The sequence below is a fragment of the Mesoplodon mirus genome, assembly GCF_964341445.2.
Source record: "Mesoplodon mirus genome assembly, chromosome: 13".
In the NCBI taxonomy this organism is placed as follows: domain Eukaryota; kingdom Metazoa; phylum Chordata; class Mammalia; order Artiodactyla; family Ziphiidae; genus Mesoplodon; species Mesoplodon mirus.
Window position 1 is genome coordinate 40209931 of NC_138989.1, and position 19042 is coordinate 40228972.

A 19042-nucleotide genomic window follows, 5' to 3' on the forward strand; every position below is an offset into this window, starting at 1 on the left:
GACTTATTTCTGCCATTTTGCTATTTGTCTTATATATAAGACAAATGTCTTATATATGTCATATATATATGCATTATATATTTTTTGGTTCCTCAGTTCCTCTATTACTGTTTTCTTTTTGTGTTTAATTAATTTTTCTAATGTGTCATTTTGATTTCCTCCTCATTTCCTGTTCTGTTAATTTTTTTTTTTAATTTATATTTTGGCTGTGCCATGCAGCATGCGGGATCTTAGTTCCCTGACCAGGGATTGAACTTGTGCCCCCTGCAGTGGGAGCTGGAGTCTTAACCACTGGACTGCCAGGGAAGTCCCCTGTAAATTTTTAAAAGTAATTTTCTTAGTGCTTACTCTGAGGATTACAATTAACATCCTAAATTTATAACAATCCAATTTAAGTTGATATCAACTTAATTTCAGTAGCATCTAAAACTCTGCTCCTATATAGGTCTGTCCCCCCTTTTATGATGTTATTGTCACAAATTGCATCTTTATACATTGTTGCCCCTTAAGATAAAAACATAATTATTGTTCTATGCATTTTTGTTTTAAATCATATAGGAAAAAAAGAGTTACAAACCAAAAATACAATAATGCTGGCTTTTTTATTTACCTATGTAGTTACTTGTACTGGTGTTCTGTATTTCTTTATATGGCTTTGAGTTACTGTCTAATGTCCTTTATTTCAGTATGAAGGACTCCCTTTAACATTTCTTGTCGGGCAGGTCTACTAGCAACAAACTCCTTCAGCTTTTCTTTGGGAATGTCTTAATTTCTCCTTCATTTTTGAAGAATAATTTTACCAGGTATAGAATTCTTGATTGACAGTTTTTTTCTTTCAGCACTTTATCATCTCACTGCCATCTGGCTTCCATGGTTTCCAGTGAAAAATAGGTTGTTAATCTTATTGAGGATACCTTATATGTGATAAATTGCTTCTCTCATGTTGCTTTCAGATTTTCTCTTTGTCTTTTGACAGTTTGTTTATAATGTGTCTCAGTGTGGATCTTTCTGTAGATGACTAGCCTTTTTATGGCCCAATTTTCTTAAAAGACCAGGGAAACTCCTGTGAGGGAAAATACAACATCATCTCACTGTAGATATTATCAAACTACTCTCACTTAGAGATGAAGAACTCTGGCTCTACAATCATGTAGACCTGAGTTTGAATTCTAACTCTGCCAGCTCTCTGACCTTGGAAAATTGCAAAATCTCAGTTTTCTTATATATAAAACAGGATTAATAAACCTGTGTATCTCACAGGTTTATTTGGAGGATAAAAGCACTTAGTATTTTTCTTGGCACATAGTTAGTGCTCAATAAATGTGTTTTTTCATGGAGAGAAAAAATTCTTTTTAAGACTTCTAAAGTGGTAAGCTACAAAAATGATTTATCACAATAGTCATTTTAAATTTTTGAGTAAAAAGTTCTTTTAATGATGAAGTGTACAGTGCATTATACACTGAACACGTTTGGCAAGCTGAATAATCCACAGGCATAAAGACATTTATAGCCTTCTATAGAATAGCAATGTTGAATTGTTTTGGTAATGTGTTAATAACTAGTTCAGATATTATTTATGTAGGGACTTCATTTATTTATGTACTTTGTGGTACCACAAGATATTCCAGGGTCACTTTTAATTTTCTTTGCTCCAGTGTTGGAACTAACTACTTTTCCAAAAAGCTCTGTTTTTTTTTTTTTTTTTTTTTTAAATTGAGTGTGGTATGTAGAAACCAAGTCTGGATATGAGGTGTGCTCATTGTTACCGGTGTGTCATTGCTTCTAGACCCTTTCAGGGGACAGAGCTAGGAGTTATGTGTATATCTACTAATTCCTATATACACACACATCATATATACACTCATTTTTATCAGCTAAGCTAACATTTTTGGGGAGGTATTAAATTTTTAAGGTGAATTTTGGTAGCACTAATACATTCTTCCAGATCATAAATTTATTTCCTGTTGTGATTTAGGCTTTCACGAAATCTGTGTTAACTTTTGCTCAACATTCTGGAACCATTTGCCTAGTGAGGAAAAGATTTATTAAATGATACCTCAGTGGTCTTAGTCAATAGAACTGCCTGTGTTGTGCTGTATACATGGGCTCCTGGCCAAGGGGGCTGAAAATCCAGCCCAGGCAAGGCTGTATCTGCTCAGAGGCAGGGAGCCCTTTTCTGCTTCTCAAAAAAGAGCTGTTTGCATGAGCTAGCAGATCCTTGATTAGATCCCTCCTGCCAACAGGGTGGAACCTGCCCTGGGGAGAGCCAACTCATTGAGTCCCATGTGTCCTGCCTGTTTCTCAATATCGTAAGCATATTGTATTCTCTTGGTCTCCCATCCTAGATGTTTAGAAAATACATGTGGACGTAGTAAATGAATATTAGCTTGAGAGAAATATGGGTTTTAATTAGATTATCTATGCATATCTTAACTGTGGGGTATAGATGTAGTTCTCCATTACTTTCAAGTTGCACTATATACTGTGTACAGGAGTGATACCAAATTAAGGGGGACGGGCAGAATGGGGAATAGGGAGAACAGCCTAGTAATCAGGAGACTTGCTCCCCTGTTGTTTTTTTCTTTTTTTGGTTCAATAGCTCCCCTGTTTAATGTGGAGTATTAATTTAACACTTAACCGATACCTGGCACTGTTCTAAAGCCCCTTTCACAAACTTCCTAATCCTCACAATTTATAAAGGAGGTACTCTTAGCATACTCAGTGTACAAATGAGGAAACTGAAGCACAGAGAGGTTAAGTGATTTGTTCAAGGTCATGCAGCTAGTACGTGGAAAAGCCAGGTACTCTGGCTGCAGAGTTCATGCCTTTACCTGCTGTGCTATGCTGCCACTGCCGAGCCAACTACTCTTCCCTCAGAGTTCCAGCCAAACTCTGTGCCACCTCCCTAACTCCATTCATGGCCTTGGAGCCATTGATTTTCATGTCTGTATCCTTATTAATTCATGAGATTCCTGAGTGTGAGGCCACATTTTCCTGTTGTTTGTCTTCCCTGCGGCAGCTTATCACAGACACTTCATAGATGCTTTTTGGAGAAATGTTCAAAGGGCAACACCATCATAGAATTTTCCTACTAGAGCAACACCTTGATGGAAGTGCTGTTTGACAAAAAAAAATACCTGACTTTCAACAACCTGCCTTTGGAAGACAGTTGTGGCCCTGGTGTGTTGAATTTCAAAGTAGTGCCTAATGTAGTGGCAGAGACCAATGACTAGGACTGGGCCACCAGAAGCTGGAAGAGGCAAGGAAGGATCCTTCCTCTACAGGTTTCAGAGGGAAAGGGGCCCTGCCAATGCCTTGATTTCAGACTTTCAGCCTCCAGAACTGTGAGACAATAACTTTCTCTTGTTCTAAGCCACGCAGTTTGTGGTACTTTGTTACGGCAGCTCAGCTTAGTCCGTTTGGGCTGCCGTAACAAAAAATAGATTGATAGTTTATAAACAACAGAAATTTATTTCTCACAGTTCTGGAGGCTGGGAAATCCAAGGTCAAAGTGTGGGCAGATTCAGTGTCTCATGAGGACCCACTTCCTGTTCGCTGATTGCTGTTTTTTCACTGTCCTCACAAGGTGGGAGGGGCGAGGGATCTCTCCAGGGCCTCTTTTATAAGGGCACTAATTCCGTTCATGTAGGTGGAACCCTCATCCTAATACCATCATCTAGTGGGTTAGGTCTTAACATATGAATCTGGGGGAGGGACACAGATATTCAGTCCCTAGCAGTAGCTTCAGCTTTGAGCCAGATAACCAACCTCTTGGTCAGTCAGCAGTGTTTATTGACCAGCGTGTGAGTTATCTGTGTATGGGAGGGTGGAGGATGGGGGGACTACATGAAGCTCTTGGGTGGTCCTAGGGTCTCTGCTTTTGAGACTTTGCAATCTGATATTCAAAATTAGTCCCTGAACAGAATAAGGAGAGCTCTTGGTTGAACAAATATTTAGGGATCACCCATATTGAGAGTAATCCTTAAATATGAAGAACATATCAGCGGGGCATAAAATAAGGATTGCCTAATAACACAGACGGGGTGGTGGGAGTCTGGGGGCTCTGGACACAGTGAGCTGCACACAGCCCAGTGGTTGGGTGATTCCTTTACTAGTGAGGACTCTGGGGGCTGCATCAGGGGAAGGATGGGGGTGGGATTGTGAAATGAAAGGCCCAGCTCCTTGTTTCCTGAGACTGGCTCTGCAGAGACTGAATATGGCTGAGGATTTGTGTGTACAAAAGACATCGGTGGCAAAGATTCTATGCCAGGTAGTTTGCCTAGTGATTTGATGAGAACACAAAAATTTTAGACTTTCAAACTTTCCTATATGTCTTATCTGTTTCTAAGTGATGTTCCTATTTCATTGTGACAGCTGATCACTTAATGTATCTTTAATGTGACATTGAATTTCGAATGTTTTTAATGTACCGGAAAAAATAGCAGAAGTTGCTGAGAGACCTCTTTAGGAAAATCTTTTAGTAAGATTGCCAGAAACTAGTTGATTTTTTTTTCTGTTGTTTTATTTCATTATCTTTTAGGTCAAATAGTAGACTTTTATTTAAATAAAAATATACCTTGAAGGCACTTTTTCTAATAGAAATACCAGGACCTGATAAAGTTTTCATTCCCTTTCTCTGAGCACCATGCTGGCTTTGAAGTAACTCTTCGTACCCCTCACATACTTGGTGTTACATGCAGCCACCTTTTTCTTTGATCAGTTGCTTGCTTTGGTTCTGGAGTGTGGTTTTTCCCTAGCTGTAATAGATAACAACTGTCACTGTAGTTTAGGAAGACCATAGCTGAAAGAGTAAATCTGCTTGATTAACCACAAGGAAGATGAGGCCAAGGGCCTTCACAATCATGATAGGAATGTTTGTAACCAATGGTTCTCCATCTTCACTGAAGACAAAATACAAAGGGTGGTGTAGCTTTGCAGAGCGAAGGATTGAGTTCAGCTGTGGAGAAGGACTGCCTCCAGTGCACTGCCCCACTGAAAGGATTTTCAAAGAGGAGGGCGAGAAGGCTGTCTCCAGGTCAGAATCGTCAGTGTGATTTTAGGTTGCATCATAGGCAATCCAAAGGCTTTAATTGGGGCCTGGCAGGGACAGCTGCCCTCCCCATACCAGTGCATTGCAGTCTTCTGGAGGGAGCTGCAGTCAAGGAGTGAAGCCCCCGTGGACCAGCCATGCTCATGTACTTATCTGCATTCTCCGCCTTAGAGCCTCTGTTCGGAGGCCTCCACTGAGACTCCTTTTTGGGGTGCTATCGGGGTGCTATGGGTGAGGCCCTTTCCCCCACTCCAACTTGGTACTGTTGTACTCCTCTCTGCATCCCCCTCCCAACTCCCTGAGTGCATAAGAAGGCAGGAGCCTTTTGTTTGTGGTTCCTGAGCAGTGAGATCATTCTCCTGTCATCTGACCCTTGCCTGGTGCCCTTCCATGGGGGAAATGGAACCCTGGGGAGCTGGCATCTTTCTCCTTTGCCTTTTGCCTGCACCGTCAGGCACAGGAAGCGAATGGTCTTGATTGCTGCTTTCTAATTAGCCCCTTGTCCTCCTTGACTACCTAACACCTGGCAGCTCACCCAGAGCTGGCAGCCTGTCTTTTGTGGATGATCCCTATTGTAGCTTTTTATCACCTAAGGAAAGAACTGCCACCTGGAAGCATGCATGTACACATACTTGTGTGCAATATTCATCCACTACCATATTAACAAATATTTATTGACATCTATGTGCCAGGCACAGAGGACAGGGATATGATGGGCTGGGAGTACAATTCCTAACAAGGCAGAAAAGGTCCCTGCTTTTAAGCAGCTAACCTTCTATGGGGAGACTGTAACCAGTGAGCAAACTCATATGATAATTATAGATTGTTATTGTGTCTTGGAGAGAATAAATGGGATTTTGCGATAGAGATTAAAGAGGGAAGCTTCTATAGGTCAAGTAGTTGGAGAAGCTTTTCTAAGGAGTGTTATTGGTACAGAAAGCTGAGGGTTGAGAGGAAGCCAGCCCCAAGAAAAGGCTGGGAAAATGTGTTCCCGGCAGAGGACCAGCAGGTGCAAGGGCCCTGAGGTGGGAACATGTTTGGTGTTTCTAGGAACTCAGAAAGCCACGCTGCCCTAGTTGTTATATGTTTTCAATGTTACCTCTGAGTGAGACCACTTTCCAGAATTTATAAATACTTCATTTTATTTTTGTATGTATGTATTCCCTTTCTGGTTCTCAAAAGAATTTAGGTGACTGATAAGATTTTAAAAGGATGAATGAGAGAGTTGAGGGCATTAGGACAATGAGAAAATAAAGTGGTAAAGAATGTAGTTATTTCATAAGGAGATTAATAACTGACATGGAATTGAGGGGGAAATATTTGGTTTGAGGAATGCATCAGGTCAAGGTCAGACTCCCTCCTGAGGACAGTATCTGGCCCTTAGCAGGTCCATAGTTGACGGTTGGACGAATAAACTGTCAAGGCAGAGCTGCTTTTGTAAATCTAGGCTTTGGGCTGAAGCTCTAAAGAGGAAATGCTTTAGGTTTGGGGCATTGAGCGGACAGGCCTAAGTGTGGCCTGGCCCACCTCAGAAACCTGAGTTTATTTGCGAGCAGGCCAATTACCTGCAACTACAGGTACCAAGCGACCCCTTATTGCCAGTGATATGCCAACACTATGTATAGGGAACAAGAGAATAGAGGGAGAAGTAGAAGGAAGAGGATTATATGGAAACCATTAAAAAGATGGGCTTTACTTGTACACTGTTGGTGGGACTCTAAATTGGTGCAGCCACTGTGGAAAATAGTATGGAGGTTTCTCAAAAAACTAAAAATAGAACTACCATATGACCCAGCAATTCCACTCTTAGGTATGTATCTGAAAAAAACAAAAACTAATTTGAAAAGATACATGCACCTCAGTGTTCAGAGCAGCATTATTTACAATTGCCAAGATATGGAAGCAACCTAAGTGTTGATGAACAGATGAATGGATAAACACCCCAGTGGTTCTGATGGCGGTGCGATCACTTTATGGATGGCGTCTCATTGAATCACCAAAATCACCACGTAAGGTTGGTGGTGTTAGCCCGTTTTAACAAACAGAAAATGGAACCCAAGGGAGACTAAATAATTTGACTAACATTTTGAAGCTGTAACTGGTAGAGGCAGGATTTAGACCTCCATCATTCTACTCCAAAATGCATCTCTTTGAAACAAATTAAAAGAAAAACCCTCTGGAATTTGGTCTGAGTGGACATAGTTTTTGAGTAATAGGTATACATTTTGCAGATATTTGCTTATCTGCCTTAAAAAATACATACCTGGGCTTCCCTGGTGGCACAGTGGTTAAGAATCTGCCTGTCAATGCAGGGGACACGGGTTCGAGCCCTGGTCCGGGAAGATCCCACATGCTGTTGAGCAACTAAGCCTGTGCGCCACAACTGCTGAGCCTGCGCTCTAGAGCCCGCCAGCCACAACTACTGAGCCCAGGTGCTGCAACTACTGAAGCCCATGTGCCTAGAGCCCATGCTCTGCAACAAGAGAAGCCAGTGCAATGAGAAGCCTGCGCACCGCAAAGAAAAGCAGCCGCCGCTCGCCACAACTATAGAAAGCCCGCACACAGCAACGAAGACCCAACACAGCCAAAAATAAAGAAATAAAAAATAAATTAATTAAAATATACGTACCTGGAACCAACCTGGAGCCCCTTGTTTGGTCTCTCAAATCCCTTCCTCCACTACCCGGCACACTAGAGGGCAAAGCGCCCCCTTCTGGTGGGGTGAAAGCTGTGTGTGGGCCACAGAGCTGGGCGCTCTCCTGGGCTGTGTGATCGCCCTTCACCCCACTCTGTGCAGATGTTTAGGTGCTCAGGACATTTACAAGATGCTTGTCTTAGTTGTAGGTAACCACGCCCACGTGCTTTGTGCCTCTCAGAAAGGAGAACGTTCTGAACAAGGTTTTGGTAAAGGAGCAATCCCAAGTTTGGAATGGGTGCACTCCAGAATGTCCTCCGCATCAGGGCTCCAGCTGGCTTGGGTCTGGCCACTTGAGACAGTGCCTTTAAGGCCCGTAACCTCAGGAGCCTCGGTGTGTGATGGTGAGGAGGAGGGTTCGTGGTAGCGCAAACGTGGTGATCATGAAACAGGGCTGTCGATGGGTGAGCGTGGTTAGATCTTGCCGTGTTTTCTGTGCCTGCCGCAGGGCATGGGTGCAGCTAAGCTTCTGTCAGACGGGGTTCTCTCCTCAGCTGGATCTCTTCCCACACATCTGGTCATGGGCAGGTGTTTGGAAAACCACATAATTGCTACTGCAGTGCGGCCTCACACTCCATCCAAATCTAAGACGGGGCTCTTTGATGCAGCTTCCAGAGCAGCCAGGCCAGGATGGAAAGCGTTCTGAGCTGTAAGTACTGTGGCCAGACCCACACACGGGTCCTGGTTCCTGCACGTCCCGGCTGTGTGGTGTGAGGTGAGGCCCTTCACCTCTGTGAGCCTTCACTTCTGGGTCTTTAGGTCCTGATTTGATACGAATCTGAGATTGTGGTGGAGATTTGGCAGGGAAGGCGTGGTGTGTCTCTCCTGGGCTCCCACGCCCCACACGCTCGCTTGATCCCAGCACCTGCTGGTAATAGGCTGTGTTTGAGTTACTTCTCTTCTATCCCACTGAATTTCTTCCGGGGCCAGGTCCAGCTCTTAGCATTTGTTCCTTTGTTTTTATCCCAGCATCCAACACAGTGCTCCACACATTGGTGGCGATTTGGGAAAGTTGAATAAATGAATGACTGTTGAGACAATAAAAGAAGTCGTGTTAGGGAGTGGTGCTGTAATCAACCTCTAGTTTCTTAGAACAAGACAGTGTTTATGCTGTGAATTCAGCTGCACAGTATTATATACGAGAGGCTTTTGGTTAAGGAGAATCATCAAAAATGTGAGCAACTAGGAGAGACTATTTTTTTTTTCCATCTTTCTAAAAGAGGGTAGGTCACTCCGTGGGCTTCTGGGCAAACACTAGCTTGTCCTCTGGGGACCTCCAGCCTTGGATCTCAACTCTCTTTTTGTTGTTTATTTGAACAGTTTTGTCCCCTTTCCTTCTAGCCCCTTCTATTACATTTGCTGTTTCCCACACGACTAGGCTAATAATTGCTTTGACACAATTCAGAGCGTGAGTCCCTTATCTTGTTTATCTTTCAATATTCTCATCTCTGTCTGGAATAGCTTCTGATACAGAGTACATGGTCAATACCGGTTTGTTGCCTGGATGGATGAATAACTGAACACAAGGATGTAAGAATCCTCTTTGTACTCTGTCTGTCCCCCTCTTCTCTGACTTCTACCAGTTTTTGTCCTGCTTTTATTTATTTATGGTTATTTAAAAAATATTTGACCTCAGGTGCAGAATTAGATTAGATTATGGATTGTTCATGACCCTCAGTTTAAGACATGCTTTCGTCATTGGTCCTTGCATGATAAGCCTTAATGTGTATGTGGATGGATGGATTTTAAATAGTATAACAAGGGACTCCTCTGGTGGTCTAGCGGTTGACTCCACCCTTCCACAGCAGGGGGCAAGGGTTTGATCCCTGATCGGGGAACTGAGATTCCGCATGCCGTGCAGTGCAGCCAAAATAAAAATTTTAATAGTATAATAAGCACCCATGAACTTGCTACCAAAACTCAAAATAGGGCCTTAGCAATAACTTATGCCTAACCATATGGTTTCCCCACCTCCTGTCTCTCTTTTTCTCTCAATCTGGGGTAACCATCATCCTGAATCCTTTATTAATTTTTCCTTTCTATATAGTTTTTATTACATCTACATGCATATTCCTAAAAAGTAAGTGCTTTTCATTTTGGTTGTTCTTAACTGTATAAAAAGTATATCATTGTTGAATGTTCTATTGCTAAGATTCATCTGTATTGTTGCATGTTGTTGTGTATATTCATTTATCCATCATTGTTCATGTATTCATTTGTTGTGTGAATATACCTCTGTTGATTCATTCACACTCCTGTGGCTGGGTAATTAGGCTACTCCCAGGATTTTGTTTTTTGTTTTTGTGAACAGTGCTGCCATGGATATTCTTAAACATGATGCATCAAGTTTGTGCAGAAGTTTCTTTTTAGGTTGTGAGCTCGAGGGTAGAATTCTTGGGTTATAGGAAATGTGAATTTTCAACTTTAGGAGGTAATGTCAAAATAGTTCCCAAAGTCTTTGCACCAATTCATACTCCTACCACACCCTTTCCAATTCTTGTTATCCTCAAACTTTAAATTTGGGCCTATTGATTGGGTATAAAAAACAGTATTACACTGTGGTCTGCTCTGATCACCAGTGATGGTAATGGTGAACATTTCTTCAAATGTTTATTGACAAATGTGTTTCCTCTTGTGTAAAATGCGTTTTCTTTCTTTTACTCATTTTTTCTATTGAACTGTTGTTTATACTTTCCTTATTGATTTGTAGGAGTTTGATACGTATTTCTGATGAGAATTCCTTGTTGATTTTGTGCTCTTTGTTCAGTTATTGGTTCCTGTGTAACAAACCATCCCCAGACTTAGTGGTTTAAAATGAAAACAATGTTTTTCTTATAATTGTGTGGGATGACTGGGCTCAGCTGGGCGGTTCTTCTCCTCCATGTGTTGTCAGCTGGGGAGACTCACTGAGTTGTAGTCAGCAGCTGGCTAGGGTAGACTGGACAGTCCAGGGCTTCACTAACATGCCGAGTGCCCCTGTGTTCTTCCATATGTCCTCTCCACTTGGTTAGCTTGGGCTTTCTCATGGCGTGGTGATTGGGAGTGGTTGAACTTCTTACCTGGAGGCTGTCTTCCAAGAGGAAGGAAGTAGAATCTGTCAGTCCTCTTAAGGCCTCTGCTTGAAAATCCCAGAATGATGCTTCTGCTATAGCAAAGCAAATAATAAAGTCAGTCTGGATTCAAGGGGAGACAATAACCTCCAGGGTAAATAGCCTCCACCTGTTGATAGGTGGAGCAGCAGACACACACAGAGAAGGAATTGATGGCAGCCATCATTGGGGATTATCTGCCACTGTGTATTGTGACTATCATTCAGTTATTAATTTTTCTTTCTACTTCTTGAAGGTGCCTTTGATGAACCAGTGTTCTTAATTTTTTAAAATTAATTAATCAATTTTTGGGGGGAGAGAATGATTTTATTGTTTAACATTAATTTCTTTTTTAAAAATAATTGAAATATAGTTGATTTACAATGTTTCAGGTGTACAGCAAGGTGATTCAATTATATATATATATATATATATATATATATATATACACACACACACACATATATATATATTTTCAGATTCTTATCCATTATAGGTTATTATAAGATATTGAATATAGTTTCCTGTGTTCTACAGTAGGTCCTTGTTGTTCATCTATTTTATATATAGTAGTGTGTATCTGCCCAAATTTCCAATTTATCTCTCCCCCCTTCCCCTTTGTTAACCATAAGTTTGTTTTCTATGTCTGTGAGTCTATTTCTGTGTTGTAAATAAGTTCATTTGTATCATTTTTTTAGATTCCATGTGATATCATATTTGTCTTTCTTTGACTTCTTCACTTAGTATGATAATCTCTAGGTCCACCCATGTTACAGCAAATGGCATTATTTCACTCTTTTTTATGGCTGAGTAGTATTCCATTGTGTGTGTGTATGTGCATATGTATATATATATATACCACATCTTTATCCATTCATCTGTTGATGGACCCAATATTCTTAATTTTAATGTACTCAAATCTGTCTCTTCCTTTGTGGTCAGTGCTTTCTGAATCTTGTTTAAGAACTCATTCCTTGCTCCAAGTTCTTAAAGGTATTCACCTTTATTTTCCATTGAGAGATTTTAAACTTTTATTTCTAATGGTGAGTCCTTAATTCATCTATAACAACAAAAAAGGAACATCTGCATTCCTCATATCTGTACTCTGGAGATGGAAATGAATGTAGATTATAAGCATCCACATCCTTGGAGGAGATTTGCTTCTATCACATGTAAATCTTCTAAACTTGAAGAAATAATAATTTAATTCCCTCACCAAATAATTAAACTGGTAAAATGATTTCTAGGGAGAAAATGGGAAAAATAAAAATCATTAAAGGGCAAAATACTCATAAATGTTAGTATGTCCTAGCTTAAATAGTTATCAATTATACTTACTATAATAATAAAATTTTATAGAAAGGACTCAAACAGTTTTTTGAAAAACCCTGAGGGGTTTATTCCTTTATTGGGCTTCTATGACAGTCTAAGCTAAAGTGATATAGGGAAGGCAAGACACATGTGGACTCTGGGCTCGTGAACTGATGGGACTGCATACCCCACGGTGCTGCTTCTGAGTTACAGAAGTATCTTCATGAAGGGTCAAAAGATAAAGTTGTACATAATATATCACCACATATGAAAGAACCCTCTGTAACACACTCGATGAAAACATTCGGCCACACATTTAGTTCCACACCAGGATTGAATTTATTCTTGAGCATTAAAAAATTAACTTCCAAGATGCTTGTCTGGGGCAGAGTTACCCTTTTGTCACAGCACGTTTCTGGAGGGGCTGCGGGTCTAAGTTTGCTTCTCTATCCTTCTCCTATGTGGTAGTTATGCCCTTAGATCATTTAATTGGGGAGCAAAGCAGTTCAATATGTGACATCCACTACTGGGTAAGCACAAGGCTTTGAACCAGTTAAAAGTATATTCAATATATAAGAAAGGCCTATGTTCAGCTTTTTGAGTGGTAATGGTGCTAAAATTCATTACAAAAGCAAAACAAAATAGAATCAAGAGAATTTGCCTACTAAAAAAGAGTAATTCAGTAAGAAGATGAGATGATATCAGTAGAATCAGAATTCAGTAGAGATGATAATATCAAATAAATACCACTCCAGGTAAAAATGGATTCCCACTTACCTACTAAATTAACTGCCGACTTCTCACTCCAGTATCCACAGCCCAGCCACATCTCCCCCACTTACCCCTCAGGTGTGGTTTTCCATTACTTATGCTCTTGTTCAAATGGACCAGCTGGTCTCTCTGCCTTTGCTGGTGCTCGTTCCTCCACCTGGAACACCTTCCTTGTTGACTGCTCACTGACACTTACCAACCTCCTCTCCATCCTCACAGGCAGCTGAAATCCCACCTCTTCCGCCCTGCCTTAGACCCAGCGCTCTATACTCTTGACAAACCTACTTCCTTTATGGTTACTTGTATGCGTATCACCTCCACCGGGGCTGTGAGCAGGGATCCTCTTTGTATCCCAGGGCTTGACACAGAACTTGCAGAGGAGGATGTAAAGAGCAAAAAGGATTTGCTGAAGGAGAACATCATTGCATCCCAGGCCCAACAGGCTCTTCTTAAAGTGTCATACAAGACAAGAAAAACGTAGCTCTAACTGATGGAAGATAAACATAATGTGTATCCTAGAAACACGATAAACAGAGGTATAAACAGGTGATATGGTTTAAGACTGAATGAGAAAGAGAAAGCCTTACTACTGTCTTCAGAAAACATTATGATGAAATTCAATAGCTGAATTCTCTAAGCTATAGAAAACAGTCTTTGTTTCAATTACCTCTTCTACTAAATTGATAAGAAAAAACTACTTGACAATAAAACAAGAGCTTTATTATTTCAGGGCCAGTTCTGTGACTATTGCAATTCCAAGGACCCCAGGAAAGCACACCCCATCACCAACGCAATTGATGGATCCGAACTTTGGTGGCAAAGCCCTCCTCTCTCCTCAGGCACGCGATACAACAAAGTCAACGTCACCTTGGATCTGGGGCAGGTGAGTTGGGGCATTTCATCTGGAATGAGGAAAAATCAGTTTGGATCATTGTTTCTGTGGTTATTTCTTTTTTAAATTACTTTTTTATTGGAGTATAGTTGATTTACAATGTTGTGTTAGTTTCTGCTGTACAGCAAAGTGAATCAGTCATACATATACGTATATCCTCTGTGGTTTTTTCTGATATAATAATGATTATTTTAAAAACAAACTTCAGTTTCAGTTCACTAATCACTGTGAAACCTGTTACATTAATATTTGTGTCCCTTGACACCCAGCACAGTGCCTGTCATGAGGCAGACACCCATACCCGTCTATTAAATGAGTTAAAAAATAGCTGTAAGTAGTATAATTGGCAAAGGTGTTTTTTATTATTATTTTTGGCTGTGGTAAAGTACATATAACATAAAATTTAACATGTTAGCCATTTTTAAGAGTACAGTTCAGTAGTGTTAAACAGATTCACATGGTTGTGAAATCAATCTCCAGAACTCTTTTTTATCTTGCAGAACTGGCCCTCTGTACTCATTAAACACTAACTCCCCATTCTACTTTCTATCTCTATGAATTTGACTACCTTTGGTACCTCATATAAGTGGAATCATACCGTATTTGTCCTTTTGTGACTGGCTTATTTCACTTAGCAGAATGTCTTCAGGGTTCATCCATGTTGCAGCATGTGTCAGAATTTCCTTTCTTTTAAAGGCTGAATAATATTCCATTGTATGGGTATCACATTTTGTTTATCCATTCATCCATCACTGGACACTTGGGTTGCTTCCACCCTTATGCTATTGTGAATAATGCTACTATGAACATGGGTATGGCAGAGATGTTTTTATAGCATTCTCTTTCCTGGAAATTCTGACTCTGTGGACACTGACTACCACAGTTTTTGTCCTTGTTTGGCCAGCTGGTCCACGAGGGTACCTAACCCAGACCTGTCCTCCTGTGGTAGGCTAAGATGGTCCCCACAATGCTTCCCTCCTGGTGTACATGGCCTTCTCTTTTGACTGTGGACAGCACTAGAAATATGATGGATGTCACTTCCTTGATAAAGTGGCATCATATGACAAAGATGAAGGGATTTTGCAGATACGTTTAAGGTCCCAAGTCAGCTGCTCAAAAGGGAGACTATCCTGAGGGACCTCTCCTAATTAAGGGAGCTCTTAAAAGTGACTGAGTCCTACCCCAAGGAAGAGATTTGAAACATGAGAAATTTTCCTGCTGACCTTGAAGGGGAAAGCCGCCTGTGGTGATGGCCACATGGCAAGGACCTAAGAGTGGGTTCTAGAAACTGAGAGAGGCCCCAGCCAACAGCCAGCAAAAAAAGCAGGAACCTCAGTCCTGCAACCTTAAGGATATGGATTCTGCTAACAACATGTGCAAACTCGGAAGTGGGTCTTCCCAGGCATTTGGTGCTTACCTTGATTGCAGCCTTGACCCTGGGCAGAGAACCTGGCTGCATCATGCCCAGACTCCTGACGTAAAGAACTACAAGATAATAAATGGTGTTGTTTTATGCCACTAAGTTTGCGGTAATTTGTTAAACAGCAGTAGAAAATTAATGCACCTTCTTTTTTCCTCCTTCAGACCAGGCAATGCCTCCCATATATTTCACCCTATTCCTTCAACAAATATTTCTTGAGTACCTACTATGTTCCAAGTACTGTTCTTGGTGTTTGGGATACATAAGAAATACAAAAGGGAAATGCATCCCACAGACTGGAAATTGAATGATACTAAGATTCCTTCCAATGAACATGCTATCTTCAGTTTGGTGATAGAAGGGTTTTCCACCTCTTCTGCCCATATGTTTTGTTAAATCAGGCCTCTCCTGAGAATATTTTCACCGTCAGTTTGCATCTGAGATAATTCAGGGAGATCTGTCATGGTGTGAAAGACTCCATAACCCCAGTTTCAACTATGAATTAGTCTTATCCTTCTAGCATTAATTCAGTAGAGATTTTGCCTATAATGACTAGGATTTACCTGTCATACCACTTTTTAAACTGAGGATTTCTGTAGTTAGCTGGGAATTTTAACCCATTAAATGATGTTCACTGAACATACCAGTGCCTTGTGGATTTGCTCTTTTTCCCTTAAGGCTATTTTTAAAAAAAATCTACCTTTTAAAAGTACCCTTTTGATGTATCGAAAAATCCTTAATTAAGATAGATGAATTAAAAAAACACCAGCATAGGAACAATTTAGTAATTTGCTGGTTGCTGACAGACATGAGCCATGGTAAACATCTTCAGGAAGACTGTGCCCACCCACCTCCATCCTGGCTGGGATGCTCCTCTGTAGGTGACTGAGAGTGTGGGTCCTAGGGTCAGCCCACCCCGGTTCATGCCCTGATGCACTGCTTACTCTCTATGTGACCCTGAGCCACAGACTTCACTGCTCTCTCTTGCAGTTTCCACATTTATAAAGTGAGATGATACTAGTGCTCAACTCATAGGATTGCCGTGAGGTTTGAATGAGTTGACTACTTTGTTTCTAAACCTCTTCAGGCTGGTGGTTTTTAAGTAAGTTTTTATTTAATAAAATAAAGTGAACTTTAGTAAACCCTCCTTATTAAAACAGACTGACTCCTAACTTCTGCTCCTCTAGAAAATACTGTATATAATCCTGTAGAAAATACTCTAGAAAAGTCTAGAAGCAGGGAACGCAATATACATTATGTCAGACTGAGGATGTTTCTTTTTCCTTGTGTTGGAGCAACACGTGCTTTAACAAGCATGTTTTATCTTGTAAGAATCATTTTACGCCCCAGTAGTTGGATCTGTATTTTCTCCTTTTTTGCTGGAATTAACCATGAAAGTGTCACTGAGAGGTTAGATTTCATAATTGAATAGCGACCTACAGACCTTAGATTTAGGAAGTGCAAATCTTTCTTTTTCTTAGTTCTTTAAATTTATTTTTTAATTGAAGTATAGTTGATTTACAATGTTGTGTTAATTACTGCTGTACAGCAAAGTGATTCCGTTATACATATATATACATTCTTTTTTTAATATTCTTTTCCACTATGGTTTATCATAGGATATTGAATATAGTTCTGTGTGCTATACAGTAGGACCTTGTTGTTTATCCACCCTGTATATAAAAGCTTACATCTGCTAACCCCAACCTCCCGCTCCATCCCTCCCCCAACCCTTTCCCACCTGGCAACCACCAGTCTCTTCTCTATGTCCATGATTCTGTTTCTGTTTCATAGATAGGTTCATTTGTGTCATATTTTAGATTCACATATAAGTGATATCATGTGGTATTTGTCTTTCTCCTTCTGACTTAAGGAAGTATGAATCTTGATGCACAGTTGGGAAATCAAATATAGGCCATGAACTTGTTATTACAAAACCACTTTTTTTCTAGCTATTGAGAACTGCAATTTGATGTGCTGTAGTCAGTTTGACAGCTTACGTTGTTGCGAGGCGGTTACTTTTCTCTGTTGTGTTTTGGACTGCTTGGTGGTTTTCATTGTTGTTTTTCTTGGCCAACACAGTTTGACAAGTGACAACATTGCCTTCAGGACTTGATCTTGAAGGGCAGTTTTCCTCCTTACAAGGTGGCAAACGTAGGAAGGTTCTGCAATTCTCCAGGGGCAGTGGCATATTCTGGGGCCGTTCAAGTTCATTACATTGTATATTACTAATCAGTTTCAGGCTATAGAATAAGAACAGAATGTGTTACTGGAAACTTTCGTCTTGTCCGGCCAAGTATAATGAGTTCATTTTGACATTTGAAGCAAAATGTGGATGTCCAGTTTTTAAAAGGGGAATTTTTGGAATGTAGGGACATTTGTTTCTTCCTGGTGGGGCGTGACCTCTGGCCATCTCCCCCTGTGAGATAAGAAGGTGTAGCAATGGGCTTTAGTTACGCTCCTGGATTTCCTTCAGAATCAGAATGAATCTTACTCTGTGGACTCCCTATATTCACTCTGCTTTTCCTCCCCCAGGGTGAGGTATAAGGAAAAACACGTGAATGTGGGTGAAGCAGGGATTCTCATGGTCCCTTGAAGTCAAGGTGGCCGGGAGGTTGGGAGGGGCTGGATCTCAAGTGGGAAGGAAGAGGGGGACCAGCACAGGGGCAAGACAGGATCCCCAGCAGAACAAGCCTGACTCATGGGTTCCAGGGAACAACAGGAAAACCGTCTCAAGAAGAATTTTAAGGCTTTTACACAACTTGTCATAACCTCAAGAGTACTGTTTTTAACCTATTAGTAGTAAAAATAAACAAAGACAAAGCAAACAAACACCCCTCCCCCACAAAACCGCAAAAGGAATGAATGTTTGCCGCAGAGGCTGGAGGTATGAAAAGATGCCATTGCGCCCTGTTCTGCAGGGTTGCTGGGGAAAGGGGCCTGGCTGGATAACACAGACCCCTTATCTTATCTTACCGTAGATAAGACAGTCCTTTGGGCCTTGTTAGAGGCAAAGGCTTTGAGGCCAGGCCCTGCCTTCAGCCCTCCGGGACCTCTGAGTGTGCAGCCCGGACCACAGCTCCTGTGCCGGTTCACACATATACCATCTCCAGGGCCTCCAGCTGACTCCCTGCTTCCTGCCTGAGGGCTCTTTCCAGGCCCTGGGAGTTTTCTTAGCCTGTGTTTAGAGTAGCTAGCTGTGAAGTGCAGGATTTAATGCCCCCAAGGCAACCCTCAGCCCAGAAGAGACAGGAGTTGGTGGAAAATCCCCTCATTTCCCTGCCTCTTCTTGGGACAATTCCGAGGAGCTTTCTTCACAGTTCTTCAGAGTCTCCACCAGGATGGAGCCCCAGTTGGCCCTGGTGGAATCTGCCTATTAACACCTCAGTCATTGGCTTTTCTCCCTCCTCTGTGTCCCTCTCCCAATTTATACTTCTTGAGATCAACTCCCAGATCAACTACCTGTACCCAAGTCTTTATCTCAGAATTGGTTTTATTTATTTATTTTTAAAAGTTATTTATGTATTTATTTTTGGCTGTGTCGGGTTTTTGTTGCTGCACGAAGACTTTCTCTAGTTGTGGTGAGTGGGGGCTACTCTTTGTTGCGGTGCGCGGGCTTCTCATTGTGGTGGCTTCTCTTGTTGTAGAGCACGGGCTCTAGATGCACAGGCTTCAGTAGCTGTGGCACACGGGCTCAGTAGTTGTGGCACACGGGCTGAGTTGCTCTGTGGCACGTGAGATCTTCCCAGACCAGGGCTCAAACCCATGTCCCCTGCATTGACAGGCGGATTCTTAGCCACTGAGCCACCAGGGA

At 41.4% G+C, this 19042-nt stretch overlaps 1 protein-coding gene across 3 annotated transcripts in view; it reads left to right on the top strand.

Annotated features, from left to right (window-relative positions):
* The window catches only part of LAMA3 (laminin subunit alpha 3), a 241599-nt gene that overhangs the window by 6781 nt on the left and 215776 nt on the right, over nucleotides 1–19042 (top strand). For all 3 annotated transcript variants that reach the window (XM_082640137.1, XM_082640134.1, XM_082640135.1), the window contains exon 2: nucleotides 13647–13799. In XM_082640137.1, coding sequence (XP_082496263.1) covers nucleotides 13647–13799 — 153 coding nt within the window. The remainder of the gene's footprint in view (nucleotides 1–13646; nucleotides 13800–19042) is intronic.